General features: G+C 41.4%; 1 protein-coding gene across 2 annotated transcripts; it reads left to right on the top strand.

Annotated features, from left to right (window-relative positions):
• The first annotated feature begins 1653 nt into the window (after nucleotides 1-1653).
• Nucleotides 1654-17458, top strand: asb15a (ankyrin repeat and SOCS box containing 15a). 2 transcript variants are annotated; one of them, XM_057837865.1, is made up of 9 exons: nucleotides 1654-1792; nucleotides 5056-5108; nucleotides 5182-5313; nucleotides 6224-6385; nucleotides 11920-12165; nucleotides 14625-14796; nucleotides 15020-15542; nucleotides 16116-16269; nucleotides 16514-17458. In XM_057837865.1, the coding sequence occupies exons 1-9, from the start codon at nucleotides 1659-1661 to the stop codon at nucleotides 16678-16680; spliced, it is 1743 nt and encodes a 580-aa protein (XP_057693848.1). In that variant the 5' UTR covers nucleotides 1654-1658; the 3' UTR covers nucleotides 16681-17458. The 2 variants fall into 2 exon arrangements, with proteins under 2 accessions (XP_057693848.1, XP_057693847.1); XM_057837864.1 differs by lacking the exons at nucleotides 1654-1792; nucleotides 5056-5108; nucleotides 5182-5313 and adding an exon at nucleotides 6013-6145.
• Nucleotides 17459-18151: the final 693 nt, after the last annotated feature.

Genomic DNA, 18151 nt, shown 5'->3' with positions numbered 1-18151 from the left:
GATTTTTATTTAAATCCAATCCAATAGCGGGAAAAAACAGCTAAAAATTGCACCCCTGTTAAAATCATATTATTGAGAGTATCTCATATTTTAGAATCGCTTTCCCAAATAAGTAAATCCTCCATATTTTGGCCCATCAACATCAAAATATAATTACTTGAAGGATTTGCCAATGATTCATCGTAGCTCCCAGCTAAGGTAAGTCTTACTAACTACTAGCAGTACTAACAGTACGACTAATTGACTAATTTTTGTAGTCCTTTTTTCTTTGTTTGGCCCCAATACTCAGTCATACTCTGTCATATGTTCAAACAGATATTCCTCATGAAATGAAAGTAGGCCTATGTCTAATCTGGGTCACAAGATTCTCTCACGGTGTAAGGGATATTTCAAGAGAATCTGCCAGCGGGCAGGATAACTTCAGGACAGCCTGCCAGCGAGAAAGTTATGCTCACAGAAACTGTTGCCATGTTTAATGAGTCTGTGTTTAGATTAAACTGTAAATGGAATGTAAACGCAGGGTTACCCTCATCTAGCAATTTTTTTTTTTTTTTCCGCATAACCTTCTTAATGGAATACCCACCTGTTTATGAAAATTCACTGGTGAACAGGTTAAAAAAAAATTCTCAAAAGATATCCATTCATTCATTCGTTCATACATTTTAAACATGTCCCCCCAACTCTCCCAAAAAATTCTAAATCCCTAAAAGCCTCCAAAATCGAAACTACCTAAAAAGGAAAGTAAAAACAAAACAAAAAACACACTAAACCATTAGGCCAGACATGTCCAAAAATGCGGCACGTGGTCAAATTTCATCCAGCCCCCAGCCTCTATCATAAAATAAATAACGTCTGGCCCGCACACAGACTTAATAAATTGGTCAGCAATACTGCTACCAGCATATGAAGTAGCTTACACACTAAATGCTGCTCCTCATTTACCCACTAAAAGGCAGCAGCACTCTAAGCAACATTACCCCGTGTGACCCTTTACTTCAAATTTTCTAAAATGGCGACAATCAACAAAAGAAAAAGTTGACTGCGATGGCCGACGCCTCAAGGATAGGTGGAAATTGGACTATTTCTTCAGTAAAATACGCAACAACTGTGTCTCCCCCATTTGCAGAGACAGTCGCTGTTTTTAAAGAGTTCAATGTGAGGCGATATTACCAAACAAGACACGCTGACATGTACGACAAGATTACAGGGAAGAAACGCAGCGAGAAATTGAACCAACTGAAAGATTTGATTTCACAGCAGCAGTATTTCGCAAAAACCTGAGAGTCGAAAGAGAACGCCACAAAGGCTAGTTGCGAGATCGTTGAAATTATTAATTTTAAAAAATAATAAAGAAAATGTGACACACAGAATGGCTTGCTAAAATTTGCTTAAAAATACTGTTCTACGTAAAGGATGTCAGTCAAGCTCGGCCCCTCGCATTTTTACCACATCAAATCTGGCCCCCTTTTCAAAAAGTTTGGACACCCCTGCATTAGACCATCAAAATACCTCAAATATCTACAGCTCGAAACAAAACAAAAAAATGATGAAAACTGACCAACAACAACAACAAAAAAAAGAGACATAAAAATTAACCCCCCTCTCCCCAAAAAAATGTTTTTAATGTGTTTAATGTGGTGCCATTTCCTCTCAGCGTAATGAATTTATATGTCAACGATGTGGCCGATGATGATGGGGATGAAGACGTGGGGAATGATGAACTCAACAGTTACATCATCCAGCACGACATCCACAACGCGTGCTGTGAGACCTTCATCAAGTCGGCCGCCAGGTACTGTACGTGCTTCCAAATCCACCTTTTTCACTATATATACTGTATATTTTCATGAATAATTTTGGGTTAGGTAGAACTAATGAAATTTGTGTTATTTTCTTGGGAGAATATTAGTTTTTTTTTTTTTGTACTGTTTGGTTTTAGTCAGAAGAAATGAATGAAAACATTATGTTGTTTTAATTCAACTGTCTTTGCTGAAATACAAGTTCAAAATTAACTTTGAGCACCCAGCTGCCTTAACTGGCTAACTTGGAATCTACAGGCAACGATAAGTCAGTAATTAATGAATGTAATTAATCACGCCTGAAACAAAAACAAAAAAACAAACAAACAAAAAAACTGAAATAGGGCTCCGAGCAGGGGCGCTGGAAGTCACTCACTGCAGGGAGTGCTGAGGATCTTTTTTAGTTTTCCCCCCATTTCGTTCCAAATTTGTCATGCTCGCGCATTTTCTCCATACAAGGCGTGCACAATGGCAGTACACACGCATGCTGTATGTTCACATACTAATACTTGGCTACTACAAAGACAGTATTTTATTTCACCTACAGTATGTGTCGGAGTTTTTGTATCGGAAATTAAAGCGCCCGTGTATTATAATGCAAATCCCCACAACTAGACGGCGCAATAACACACGATCACATTTGAAAAATAAAAGGGCCAATAAGTTTCGGTTTAACACCGCCTTTTCACAACACTAAAATAAATTGCACACGAATATCTACGTAACAGCGCTCTGCAAGACAGCAGCTCAACAGCAACAACAAATAATAATATGGCTACAATGCAAGCATCTCTTACCTATTTGAAGACCACCAAGGACAATCATCTTCATTTTCCACCTCAAATTGAATTTTAGAAAAATGTTGCTGCTTTTTTAAAGAAAAAAATCGCTAATTATTTTTTTGTGTCATGTTAGCACCTCCTCTGTAAACAGTTTATTTTTCTGTTCCAATAGCTGTATTCAATGTGACCCAGTAGCAAGCATGGTATCAGGTGGTGTTATTAAAAAAAAAAAAATAATAATAATAATAATACCTTTTCAACATATATATTTAATCAACCAACGTTAAATGCGGTATTGTTTCAATATGTTTTATTTATTTTTAGCAAAGCAAAAGTGGCTGGGGAAGTCTGGGCTTCCCTAGCTAAAGATGCTGTTGGATGGATGGATGGATGGATGGATGGATGGATGGATGGATGGATGGATGGATGGATGGATGGATGGATGGATGGATGGATGGATGGATGGATGGATGGATGGAAAAAATACCAACACTCCCTAACACCAAGGGATGCTGCAGTACCCTCAGCCCCCCACTTCCCGTGCCACCAGCTTAGAGGATGCGTACTTATCCATAGAATATCTTTACAAAATTTTATTCTGGTCTGTCCTCGAATAACGGAAGAGTAGCAAATTTAATTCCGCAATTCATTAATCCAATTATCAGTCCTGAGACAAAAAAAAAAAAAAAATCGAGCTCCAAGAATTGATGTGTTTCCGAACCGTTTCAGCTCGAGACGCAACTATACGTACATATAGTCCTCTTTCTAAAATCCTGGAATATAGTGATGAAGTTGACACCTGCCAAATGCTAGCTGCATTGTCCGTACCAATCCCAATAGCCACATTGACAGTTGCAACTGGTCATTTTTCATTTGAAACGCATGGTATTCATGCATAGTTTGGCATAATAAAAACAAGTTGTGCATGTTCACCATTGGCGGTGTTAGGGGTGGAGTCACAGAGGCACTAGCCCCACCTCTAATTTGAATGGCCCCTGGAGTGCCCTGTTCCCATTTTAACACAAAGCATGGCAATCTGTGAATCCTTCTTTTCTGGAGTGAAGCTACGTCTACACTAGGACAGATAATTTTCTCCTGGGTATTTCGCCGACTATTTTTATACCTGTCTGCACTACGTTTAAGGCCCCCGCTTCTGCAAGGTACGCCTGCATTTGCGCAAACCACGTATGCGTAGTAAGGCGCAGCCTCATGTGTTACGTCATCGCCCGCACAGTTTACCTCTGACCCGGAAACTCGGAAATTTTGAAATTACTACACCTTCTAGACCAGGGATCGGGAACTCCATTTTGTGATTACTGTTTTTTTTTCGTCAACGCAATTGAACGCATCACGTGGGATCAAGAGTGAAGGGAGAGCATGCTCAGCTTTTACGAGCAGTCGCCGAGTTGTGATTGGAAAAAATCTTTAGAAAACAACAACGAAAGCCTGACATCATTACGTGGGATGTTACAATCGATGCTCAGTTGCACTACTTGGAAAATAACAATACAATAATACAATAACAATAGAAACATATGGTGTAGCGCTGCGAATATTTCCTGGAAGCCGCAACCAGGATTGCTTGTGCATAACAGTGGCGATCCTGGAAGTGGCGAAGTATAGTGTTAAAGGTAACGCAATGAAAATGGGTGTACCTACATTTTGTGTTGTTATGTGGAGCCTTGGCAATATATAATGCAAAGTTAATTTTTTCCAATATCGTTGAGGCCTATCCCAAACAGAGATATTGAAGTTGTCTTTTGAAAATTCTTCTAGTTTTAATATCGCAATATAATATCGCAATGTATTGCAAACCCCCAAAAATTGCAATGATAGTTTTTTTTCCCAATATCGTTCAGGCCTATTGTATAGTATGTTATATATTAATACTGCATTTCATGTTTAAAATGGCTTTTCAAAAAAGTGGTGAAAATTATCCTTACTTGCACAGAGTATGATTCAGTACGAATTGTTACGAATTGTTGTAACTTTACTGGTTCATCTCAGCGTGACAGTGTCAAGCAAAGATGTTTTTACCGCCACATGCAGCATAATCTGCGTATTGCCTGTTGGCCAAAACAAACACTGAACAAAGACGGCAGCGACACTTGGCCCCTGAGGGCCCCGTTTCAGAAAAATCCTAGAACCACCACTGGTGTTTACGTGAGGTCAGGAGGTTCAATGCGGGGCCAGCAATAAACTGGACTCGTTACAAATCTCTACATAGAAATGAAATGGATCTATGAAATCGTCCGTCTGTTTCATTCATTCATTAATTAATTTTTTTAGCCCAATAATCAATTACTCTATGTACTCTTCTATATACTGTACTATTGCCCGTTAAGTGATTATGGTTTAGAAAAAATCTCTCAGACACCCTAAAAATCAATGAACAGGAATTTATAAGAAAATATCTTGGTCCACTGTATATGTGTAAAAAAATCTTTTTTTCCCCTGTTCCTGTTCTTGATTAGCTTAGCATCAACTACCGAGGTGAAACTACGAGTATTTGCCGCCATCGAGCAAGGTAAGAAACAGGAATAAGGCATGACTGACACCCTCTGGTGTTGCTGCTGATATCATGTGGCCATGGCAACCAGGTGACGCATCCACACTGAGAACACTGCTGAGGTACCCGGCAGCCTTCCGGGAGGCGGACGGACGCGGCTGGCTTCCACTCCACCGAGCTGCCAACCAACCCAGCCTCGAGGTCCTGGAAACCATCCTGACATGTAAGGCACTGTTGGATAGGTTAGGGCTATTCAGTGAACGATAATGAATAACAATTGAGTTTACTGTCAAATTCGTCATTATTTCATGCAGATGAAGTAAGAACAGTGTACTGTATTATCCAAATAGCAGAAAGGTTGAGTTTAATAATGGTCTCACTCCAAATCACTGTCGAATCAAAATGTTGAATGAAACCTGATAAATGGCATATCATTATACTAAAACGCAGTAAGTTTAAGTGGCATAGTGTTCTAAGTCAAAACCTGTGCCAATATTTCATGCATGCTCATAAAGGACAATCATTTTCTCAAATTGCAGAAAGGTTGAGTGCAATAAAGGTCAAAGTCTAAATTTCACATTTTTATTGAATACAACCTGCTGCTCAGTTAGCCATTAGCAACATGCAATAACAAACAAAATAACCCTTGAGATAGTACCGCATTTGTATGAAATGTTAGGTTCGTGCGAAAAGTGGGAAAATCCTGAATTTTGATTTGGAAATGTACAAGACCCAGTTATTCATCCCTAAGATCAATTTTTTTGTATTTGCATTTGACTTTGTTAGCTTTGAAGTTGGGAATCTCTGCGTGCGTTAATTCAGCATTAGATTTCAGTCTTTTTCCACCTTGTTGCTACATTTGCTGGTTTTTCTGTGGTTCTCCTTGAAGTGAGCAATGTTTGTACTCACGTACTGTATATGAGTCAATAGTGGAGCACACTACATATTTTCCAGCAGCGTTCCACAAATGCCTTTGTGCTTTGTGTGAGTATGTTTGCTCCTGGGTGACAGCTGACAAGATCTCAGGCTAAATAACATCTGATTCATATTTTGGGGTAGGATCGCATATGTCGGCTCACCTGCTAGGTTAGAGCAGCTGTAAGGGTTTACGTGGTGACCCTGTGACTTGTCAGTGGCAGGTGAGATGGGTCTAGACGCCAGGGCAGTGGAGGGCGGCGAGACAGCGCTAACCTTGGCCGTGAGAAGCTGCCGTACCGACAACGTCAGGACTCTGCTGGAACATGGGGCGCAGCCCAATGTACTCAACACCAAGAACGAGGCGCCACTGTTGCTTGGTAAGGTTAACTAGGCCTGTCATGATAATTCGTTTAGGCCAATAAAGTTTCCCAACTATAATGATAAAGGATTGTAATGTTATTTTTATTTTCCTGGTTTCATATAAGTACCACATATACGAAATTAATCATCATGATATCAAGATATGCTTGAAGAAAAAAGAAAGACATTTTGTGATTCGATGAGCCATCTACCGTAAATATGAAATGACACCTATCTCAGGAATAAAAGCCCTTCACTTGGACTAGATCAAAGCATGGTGACACGTAATTATACATATATATATATACTCATATACGGTATATGTAATGAAGTGACAAAATCCGTATTTGGCAATATGACATTCAGTTACACAGGGTGTTCCAAAATTGTTGACTCCATTCTAAATGCCCATATGTCGAAAACTACTCGATGGATCTTAATGAAACTAAATACACTTTATGTTGAAGGTCATAAGTTTTATTGGTTAAATTTACAAAGAAATGTACAAATATTTGTTGGTTCTATGACAGATTTTCATAAGTGTTCAATATGAGCTCCGTGACTCTTCACACGTTGAGTCGGTATTCGAGCTCGTGCCAAACTCGCTGTAGCATGTCTACGGTAACAGTTTCCAGTTCAGTTATTCAGTGTTAGCTGGAAGGACGTACGAAGACTAGTCCTTTGATACATTTTATTTATAACGCACTTTACATTTGAAAAACAAATCTCAAAGTGCACATTACCATGTAAAAAAAAATAAAAAGACTAAGAATAAAAGAGTACCGTAATTTTCGGACTATAGGCCGCTACTTTTTTCCCTCATTTTGAATCCTGCGTCTTATAGCCCAGTGCGGCTTATATGTTGATTTATTTGGGTTAATAGCTAACACTTTATTTGACAGCGGCGTCAAATAAAGCTAAAACTTTATTTGACAGTGGCGTCAAGTAAAGTGCAGTCTGGCGACTGCCAGAAGACAGCCATAATTATGACATCACACTATTATGAGCATCAATGAATGATTATGACAGATGTCACTAACTGTCATCCGGCAAATTATATCACCAACTCTATGTCCAGCTCGGATCTTTTACATGCAGTCAAAAGTGAGATAGTTTGACATCTCTCATAAGCATTCATTAATGCTCATGGCAGTGTCATGTCATAATTATGATGGTCTTATGACAGTCTTATAGCGCCACAGTCAAAGTAGCTAACTTGCAATTAATGAAACAACTGGAATAATAACCGAAGAAATTATTAGCACAGAACATGAATTTTGAATGTTATTTACATCTGCAGAGCTGCAATGCATGCTAGGAGGCATGTTGGATGACAGGTGTTGACAGCAGGTGGCAGCAGAGGTTCACTGTCTCCCCCATGCGGGAAGTGATGGCAAAATGACGCTTCTTGAATTAATGAAGCTTTGCAGCCAATTGGTTCAAGCTTTGCAGCCAATTGGTTCAAAGCTTCATAATGATTCATTTGGTTTTATGACAGTCTTATGATGCCGCTGTCAAAACAAGTGTTTCCGGTTAATATCTTTTGATGTAAATATCCCATAATACAGTGAGCACAGCTGCGGCTTATAGTCCAGTGCAGCTTATCTATGAACAAATGCCTTTTTTGTGTCAAATTTGGTGGGTGGCGGCTTATAGTCAGGTGCGCCTTATAGTCCAGAAATTAGGGTAAAAGGAAAAATAGACAGAAACATAGATGAAATTAGATAGAAATCAGATAAAATAAGACAGATAAAATTAGCCAGTGTAAGCTTTTTTAAAAAGGTAAGTTTTTACACCTTTTTTAAAGGCATCCACTGTCTGCGGGGCTTTGAGGTGGTCTGGGAGGGCATTCCACAGACAGGGAGCAGCAGCTGCAAAGGCCCTGTTGCCCATAGTCTTGAGCCGAGTCCTGGGCGGGAGTAGACGGTGCAGTTGGCCTGACCGGGTTCTGGCTGAAGTATTTGGTGTCAGGAGTTCAGTGAGGTAGGTGGTGGCTACACCGTGTAGACAGTGATGGGTGTGAACGAGGATTTTGAATTCAATATGGAGGTGAACAGGGAGCCAGTGTAGGGTGTAAGGGATGGGGGTGATGTGCTCGTGTTTACGCACCCTCATCAGGACCCTGGCAGGGCTGTTTTGGACATACTGGAGCCTTTGTAGGCTCTTGCCAGGGCCCCGATGAGGAGTGCATTACAATAGTCCAACCTGGAGGAGATAAAGGCATGGACAAGTCTCTCTGCAGCAGGATGGGAGAGAGATGGCTGGAGTTCGGCAATAATGCGGAGGTGAAAGGAGGTTTTGCAAATATAATTGACATGATTGTTAAAGCTAAGATGGGGGTCAAACCTGACTCCCAAATTAGTTACAGAAGGGGAGAAGGAAAATTTGTGGCCGAAAAAGAAAACTGATTTTGTGATTCGATGAGCCATCTACCTTAAATATCAAATGGCACCTATCTCAGGAACAAAAGCCCTTCACTTGGACTAGCTCAAAGCATGGTGACACGTATAATTGATATGATTGATAAAACTAAGATGGGGGTCAAACCTGACTCCCAAATTAGTTACAGAAGGGGAGAAGGAAAAATTGTGGCCGAAAAAGGAAACTGATTTTGTGATTCGATGAGCCATCTACCTTAAATATGAAATGGCACCTATCTCAGGAATAAAAGCCCTTCACTTGGACTAGATCAAAGCATGGTGACACGTAAGCCACTCCACAAAACTGAGGAAATGGGGGCGGAACGGAGCTGGTGAGGAGTACCAATATGAATAGCTTCTGTTTTGGAGCTGTTCAGATGCAGGAAGTTTTTACTCATCCAAGCCTTTATCTCCTCCAGGCAGGAGTCAAGTTGAGAAACAGAGGAGGAGGGGGTGGAGGACGGAGTGACCTTGAAATACAGTTGTGTGTCGTCAGCATAACAATGGAATTGTATTCCATGCCTGCTGACGACACGACCGAGAGGTAGCATGTAAATGGTGAAGAGGGTTGGACCGAGCACAGAGCCCTGGGGGTCTCCACAGATAACAGTGTTGGGGCGGGATTTAGCATCCCCTAGGGCTACAAACTTGGTCCTTCCCGTCAGGTATGAATTAAACCATTTAAGGGCAGTGCCAGAGATACCTATATCCTGTTGGTGGCGGTGAAGGAGGATGTGATGATCAACAGTATCAAAAGCAGCAGAGAGGTTGAGACGGATAAGGAGAGAAGTAGAACCGGAGTCAGAGGTCATCAGAAGGTCATTGGTGACTCTGATGAGCACTGTCTCGGTGCTGTGGGATGGACAAAAACCTTTCACATAACCCCAGAGGAAAAAAATCACACGGAGAAAGGTCGGGTGATCGTGGTGACCGTTTCAGAAGCAAATTCTCTTCTTCACTACCTCAACCGATCCATCTCTCAGGCAGAACATCAAATGTTACACACAAAAACGTTTCTACACAAGCTGTGAAAATTTGAGGTCATTTCAACGTAAATTGACAAAATTATTGGACTACGAAATGGGGTCAAACATTTTGGAACACCCTGTATGTTGCATAAATAGCCTTGCAAAAATACTTCATGATTATCCATTTAGTTTCTTCTGCAATTTTCGCTTACAGAGTCCATCTTACCATGTGACTTTACAGGTCAAAGTCACGCACATGCTTGATTCTTGTTCAAAGAGAGATGCGAGAATAGAAAAATGGATACTAGACGCCTGATTGAACTCGACATGCAAACTAAAATAATGATGTCACTTTTTTTTTTTTTCAAGATTTTCACACAGTTGACATGTCAAACATTTCGGCCTAGCAACTGTACCATGGGGCAAATAAGTATTTAGTCACTAATTGTGCAAGTTCTCCCACTTGAAAATATTAGAGAGGCCTGTAATTGTCAACATGGGTAAACCTCAACCATGAAAGACAGAATGTGGGGAAAAAAACAACAGAAAATCACATTGTTTGATTTTTGAAGAATTGATTTGCAAATCATGGTGCAAAATAAGTATTTGGTCAATACCAAAGGTTCATCTCAATACTTTGTTATGTACCCTTTGTTGGCAATAAGGGAGGCCAAACGTTTTCTGTAACTCTTCACAAGCTTTTCACACACTGTTGCTGGCCCATTTTGGCCCATTCCTCCATGCAGATCTCCTCTAGAGCAGTGATGTTTTGGGGCTGTCGTTGGGCAACACGGACTTTCAACTCCCTCCACAAATTTTCTGTGGGGTTGAGATCTGGAGACTGGCTAGGCCACTCCAGGACTTTGAAATGCTTCTTACGAAGCCACTCCTTTGTTGCCCTGGCTGTGTGTTTGGGATCATTGTAATGCTGAAAGACCTTGCCATGTCTCATCTTCAATGCCCTTGCTGATGGAAGGAGATTTTCACTCAAAATCTCTCGATACATGGCCCCATTCATTATTTCCTTTACACAGATCAGTTGTCCTGGTCCCTTTGCAGAAAAACAGCCCCAAAGCGTGATGTTTCCACCCCCGTGCTTCACAGTGAGTATGGTGTTCTTCGGATGCAATTCAGTATTCTTTCTCCTCCAAACATGAGAACCTGTGTTTCTACCAAAAAGTTCTATTTTGGTTTCATCTGACCATGACACATTCTCCCAGTCCTCTTTTGGATCATCCAAATGCTCTCTGGCAAACCGCAGATGGTCCTGGAAGTGTACTGGGTTCAGCAGGGGGACATGTCTGGCAATGCAGGATTTGAGTCCCTCGCGGCGCATTGTGTTACTGATGGCAGCCTTTGTTACTATGGTCCCAGCTCTCTGGAGGTCATTCACTAGGTTCCCCAGTGTGGTTCTGGGATTTTTGCTCACCATTCTCGTTATTATTTTGACACCACGGGGTGAGCTCTTGCATGGAGCCCCAGATTGAGGGATATTATCAGTGGTCTTGTATGTCTTCCATTTTCTAATAATTGCTCCCACAGTTGATTTCTTTACACCAAGCGTTTTATCTATTGCAGATTCAGTCTTCCCAGTCTGGTGCAGGTCTACAGTTTTGTCTCTGGTGTCCTTCGACAGCTCTTTTGTCTTGGCCATAGTGGAGTTTGGAGTGTGACTGACTGACATTGTGGACAGGTGTCTTTTAGGTAGCTGTAGGTGACCAAAAACTTATTTTCCACTCTAATTTGGAAATAAATTCTTTAAAAATCAAACAATGTGATTTTGTTTTTTTTTTCCACTTCTGTTTCTCATGGTTGAGGTTTACCCATGTTTACAATTACAGGCCTCTCTAATCTTTTCAAGCAGAAGAACTTGCACCATTGGTGGTTGACTAAATACTTATTTGCCCCACTGTATATGGTTAAAGGTATCTTACAATGATTCCTAAAAAGAAAAACAATTTGCAGTAGGATAGCAGGCAATAAATAGAATGAGTCAAATACGGTCTGTTTTTCATTCATCTATATAAAAAAAAAATGTTGGATAAGTATTGCCTGATATATTGCAATGCGTGTTGCAATATGCTTTTGTCATATTGGATTAGATTGCAATACATAGCTCGAATGATAACTACGTATGTTGCGCTTTTTTGTCTCCCATGTCAGCAGCACATGTGTCATCATACGAGATGACAGCCGCACTGGTGCGTCACGGTGCTTGGGTAGATCAAGTGTGCGCCAAGAAGCGAACAGCGGTGCACGAGGCGGCACAGGCGGGAAATGTCGACGTCCTCATGCTGCTCCTAAGAAATGGGGGGCGCGTCAACAACAAAGACATCAATGGAGTCACACCTCTTGCTGCCGCAGCCGAGCAAGGGCATGTCGCAATCGTTGAGATCCTTCTCAACTGCGGTACGTTCGTTTTGTAATTTAAAAGTCTGATTAAAATCCCTTTGTTGTCATTCAGTAGTGAGGAATGATGACCGATTCTGAATGTCTTCGGTATTATTTATCATTCCCTCCACTGTAAATGGTAAATGGTGTTATACTTATATAGCGTTTTTCCACCTTTCAAGGCGCTCAAAGCGTTTTACACTATCTCGCCATCTACCTACTGGTGACGCAGCACCAGGAGCAATGTGGGGTTCAGTATCTTGCTCAAGGACACTTAGATGAGTTCATCAGGGCGGAGAATCTAACCCACAACCTCTGGTTTGGGGGACAACTACTCTACCACTGAGCCACGCCACCCCTACAAAGTGTGAAAAACCCCTACACTGTGAAAAAAAGTGGGCAGAATTTGAAATTTCAAGTCAACCATTTTAAATATAGTGGATTTAAGTTTAAGGGATAGATAATAATACATTAATTATGTGCATTCCAGTGGAAAAAATCTTGCGTAATAAAGTTAAAAGACACATAATTTCATATTTACGATCTGCAATCGTGGATAAAAATATACTAAATGCCAATTTTGCCACGGTGGGGGGATCAGTGCAGCCCATCCCTTCTCCCGCGGCCCAGCAAAGGGGCCATCGTCACCCCCCAGGGATCCAGGGTGGTCCCTTGGGCCACCCGCGCTCCCATCAACCGGCCTTCATGGATGGGAAGAGGGGACGCACCACCAACCCAAAAAGTAGTTCAAAAAATGGTTTGAATTAAAAACTTTACGTCAACTGGACTTCAGTTTACATATATCAAAGGCTACGTAAGCAAGATTCGAATACAGACTAATCTGCGTAAAACGACAGGAAGTACTATGTCCGCCATTGCTCTGGTGTGCTGCCCGCAGCACATAGCAGCTCACGTCACTGTTTACATTGACTGACGCTGGGATAATACAGGTGTGCAAACACCCCAGTAACCACCCCAGCCAACCACAAGAGGGCGATGTAGACATATCTCTTCTTGGATTAGTCCAGTGCTTCTCAATTATTTTCTGTTACACCCCCTCACAGGAAGACGTAAACATTCTGCGCCCACCCCCCCAATTCTCTGCCGCCACTGTAAATATACTATAGTATCATTCGTCTATAAAATTCTTATGCATAACATTGTGTCCTTTTTAATATTAAAGAAGAAAAAAAACAGTGTTAAAAAAAAGCACACATTCATACTGTAAAAATAGACTCAAGATACCTTTTCTGACCGTTTGATACTAAAAATAATAATAATAAAATAAAAAAATAATCATAAAGTCAAATTGATTAGCAACATGCCAAACCATTAGACTGAAAAAAACAAAAATTAATAGAACAAAAACGACAGTATCATTGGACAGAAACACAGTTTTTTAATTTTTGCTGCAGGCAGTATCAGCTCCTTTGCTGTGGTGTTGGGTTATTTTGCATTGAGCAACTTGGTATGCCACCTTATGCGATGCTGACAGTGCTCGCTGGTTTACTGATGTAACACTGACAAAGCGGGTCGATTGTTGGCAATATTCGGCACCTTTTTGCTGAAAAAAAAAAAAATCCTTCTGTCCGCTGCGAACATTTTTAGACAAAGTAAACAGACTGGTCTTTCCTCGTCTCCCACTGTACTAAAAGTCAAAAGCCAAAGGCTACATATGCTTCGTCATATTTCTTTGTCTTAGCTTTTCATATCTCCAGGGCTCCTATCTTTGTGCTCGTTTGGTTCAAAAATACTGCGCACATGCTGAAAATGAGAGCGCCACTGCCACCCACTCAGCAGATGTGCAATTACACTTTATTCTAGTTTGGCAAAAAAGTATGTTCTCCAAGGTCACATGCTCCACCCCTAGCAGCACTCTGCGCCCCCCTTGAGGGGCCCGTCCCACTATTTGAGAAGTACTGGATTCGTCACTGACTCTTTTCTCTTTGAGTTTGGGGCAAATAAATTTTTTTTTTTTGTTTAAAAAAAAAATGAAAAAGAAAAACAATCAAATCAAAAGCGAGCCTGTGTCACATAAATTTGCACTACTGTATGAAGTTGGAAAGTTGTGAAGAGCCGCTGTGGGTCCTGGTTTTTGTTCCTACCGATGGAGCACAGACCGTATAACAAATGAGGTTTCTGCAAAAAAGCATCATCTGACTACATTCAATTGATTACGAATGTAAAACACCAAATTGGTGCAAAGGTTTCGTCCTGTTTTGTTGGAAAAAAATCCAGAACCCACTGTGGCCCGATCTGAAACATTTTGGGGACCCCTGGTGTAGGCTATCTGGGAATCATCGCCACTAGTTAGTTGACCTGAGGGTCAAAATGATGAACTGATTACTTTCAATCGCTATATTGGGATTTTAGGTTTAGATTTTAGATTAATATTGTACCTGAAAATCAAAAGGCTGTCTTTACCCAATTCCGTGTTATGTTGCCATAGATATTATTTCTGACTGTTTGTTGTTCAGGTAGCAGGGTGAACTCGCAGGCGTGTAACGGCGAAAGTGTCCTGTTGGATGCAGCTGGCTCAGGGAACACCCTCTGTATTCAGCTGTTGTTGGAAAATGGCGCCGACCCAAACCTGCCTAGCGCTACTGGACATCTACCCATACACAAGGCCGCCTATGCAGGACACTACGAGTCAGTTGATTGAGTGATTGATTGGATGGATGGATGGATGGATGGATGGATGGATGGATTGGATGGATGGACGGACGGACGGACGGTTCTATGCTTGAAATGCTCTAGATCAAATTCTGCGTAGGTGGTTTAGAGAGATGGCTGTTTGGATGAGAAATGAATAATTGTGGGAAAGATTGACGATTATGATTTGTATCTAACCTGAGCCTGCCTGTGCTTGAAGGGCTGTGAAGCTCCTCTTGACGGTGACAAGCAAGCGGGCCTTGAAGGAGGCAGGCCAGAGTCCGGTGCACTCAGCGGCCGAGGGCGGGCAGAGCCACTGCTTGGCACTGCTGCTATCGCGCGGCTTCGATGTCAACTACCGCATGAGCACCCTCCATTCGCGGAACTACGGCGACATGCGCCAGAGCGCCCTCTACTTCGCCGTGTCCAACGGCGACACAGAGTGCGCGCGACTGCTACTGGATGCTGGCGCTAAGCCTGACCTCGACCCGCTCAGCTGTCTGCTGGTGGCTGTACGTTCAGGCCGCCACCGCATCGTGCGAATGCTGCTGGACGCCAAAGCCGACGTCAATCGCTACTTTGGTGCCGTGAGCGACACGCTTTTCCCGACTGCGCTACAATACTGCCTCAAGGATGCCGCCATGATGAGCATGCTGCTCAACGCTGGCTACAAGGCCGAGACATGCTTCATTTGTCATCATGATGACGACAACTGCTGCGAGCCCGACGACGAGAAGATACCCGTTAGTGCATGCTCCTTACTTTCAGTTTTAGGCTTCTTGCTAAATTTAGAAAAAAAAGGGATTCCTTTGTAGTTCGTTGTTCCAAATGGGACTTATAAAAAGACAAAAAAAGGTGTTTTAACGAACAAAGTACGAACAAAAACAAACTAAAAAATTAGACTTCTTCAGCGATAAGAGGTTTTTTTTTTTATCAAGTTTTTTTCTGGGGAAAAAAAAAAAATCCATGATTTTTTTCCCCTGAATACATCTAAAAGATTCTTTTAAAGAAGAAATCAGACTCTCTTTGTTTGTGGAAAAAACCCTGAGGAGAGAATAATTATTATGAATTTCATGTCACTTCTTCTTGTTGGAAGACAATTCAATTTAAATATAATTTATATATATTCTAAACTGAAAAAAACAAGCACAACACTTGCTAATATTCACCAAACAGGCCAGTTGAGGCAAGCCTTTTCATATTTCATTAATGGCATGAAAGGCAGCAGGTTGCCCACCTAAAACGCCACCTTAATCAGAATCCTAAAGAAAGTCACATTACATGTTTTGTGTGTGTGTGTGTGTGTGTGTGTCCAGTTCTGCGACTTCATGAGTCTGTGCTGTCTGGCGCACTTGGCTGGGCGCGTCGTGCAGATGCTGCTTGACTACGTTGACCGAGTGCGCATTTGCTCTAAACTCACGAGAATCCTCCAGAAGCAACCTGAGTGGACTCACATTTGCAACGTTCTCAGTCAGTGGCGGTCTGTGTGGCCTGCAAGTTATTATACATTCATGTAGTCACTCAGTTTATCCTCACCTTCAAGTATTTTGTTTAGTCACCTTCTCAAATGTCATGGCATCGAATCTTCCTGTCTTTATGTAATCATGTATGAAAGTCTGCTCTCTCCTCCCCATGTGTTGACGCATTCATGTGTTCACAGGTTTACATGCTTCTGTCGTCATACATTCACTTGTTCATGTGTGTTGATGTGCAGGTAGCCCTCGCTCGCTGTCTCATTTGTGTCGGTTGTTGATCCGAAGATGTTTGACCCTCAAGCGATTGAACAACGCCGAGATTATGAATTCTCCACTTTTCCCTCCCCGGCTGCGAAGCTTCATCCTGTACCGGGAGAACGACCTCCTCCAAGAAGAGCAACCGTGACCATGTTATTATTCCAGATTTACCATAAACATTTTTATATATGTGTACTGCATTTACTTTGTACATTATATGAATGAGACAGTGTGCAATGTAAACAACCAACAAACTTGTAATGAACTGAACCAATCAGGGGCCTTGTAAGGAGTTGATAGGAAATATGTTGACGGGTCCGAGGCAATGCTTTTAGTGCGGTCAACTTTAAAACGTGAGCTGTGAGGCTGCAGCAACAAAGGGATCAAATGGTGAATAGAGGCCCAGCACGTGCATTGAATCCTAATAAACTTGCTAATATTCATGAGCTCAATGTTTGTTACAGAGTGTGGAAAATTTCAGATAGGAAAAATATAAAAGCGCGATGAACAGGAATCGAACAGGATCCTCTCATGTGATGCCAAAAGGGTTAAAGTTTCCATTCTGGGTTTCTATTCAGGGTCCTTGTCAGGCCGTATGCAGTTCAAAGGTCACATTCACAGCAGCTTTCAGCTAAGAGCTCAGTTATGAGGCGACGGCGGCAAGTAATGAGATACAAGAGAAGTCGCCTGGCTTTGCTCGTTGCCAAGACAACATGACAACAAAAGCATAGGTGGCGTAATCTGCTTTAATGAAAATGAGGGATCTACTTCAGTGGATAAATAAGCTGACAGATGGGATGATCGAGCAACAAATTGACCAATGAAACAAAAATTGAACCAAGTGAATGCCTAACTAACCGATAGAACAACTTGGTTAATTGACCTACCAAGGAGCCATGTGACTGACCAATTAACCAAACCACTAAGTTGCCTACAAACAAATGAACCAACTGATCGACCGACTAAGGAACCCAATGATCCACTGTATAGACAAGTTTTCTGAGCGAAACATGGGCGGCGCCATCTTTGACATTTTCTGCTTAGGACTTTCAGTTTAGACAGACCAACATGAAGTGTGGTTGAAGTAAGCAGTGTGTAGACAAAGCTAAAACTGCAAAATCAAACGAGAGAAACCCATGGAATCTCCAAAAATGGATTCAGCACGACGTAAAGATTCTAACAAAGTGTGCAGCCTGTGTTAACATGCAAGTAATTTGATACGCCGGCCACTTGAGTGACCAAAATGAGGCAAAATTACAGATAATACTACTGTTGACGAATACAGAACGGCTGACACAGATTTTGTTTTTACAAGGAAATACTACAAGGTATTGTTTATCTGTTTAGATTATAGTTATGGTATTATGAGCTCATCACACAAGTACATATAAACACAAATACTATGCCATTCTTTTCATTGCAAATATTGATCACAATAAAACTTTTGGACAACATGATTCCATTTCTTGTTTTTTTTTTTTTTTAACGATTGGTGTGTGTGAAAAACAGGTCAATAAATCACAATTTATAAAATTATTAGAAAAATATTACCTAAGGTGAAGCGAAGGTCGAGCCTTCCATCATCAAGGTAGAATGCACGTAGTCTCGATATATGTCCA

This window comes from Corythoichthys intestinalis, chromosome 5 (genome assembly GCF_030265065.1).
Source record: "Corythoichthys intestinalis isolate RoL2023-P3 chromosome 5, ASM3026506v1, whole genome shotgun sequence".
Classification (NCBI taxonomy): domain Eukaryota; kingdom Metazoa; phylum Chordata; class Actinopteri; order Syngnathiformes; family Syngnathidae; genus Corythoichthys; species Corythoichthys intestinalis.
The sequence above is the reverse complement of the archived record's forward strand: the minus strand, read 5'-3'. Positions and strand labels throughout refer to the sequence as shown.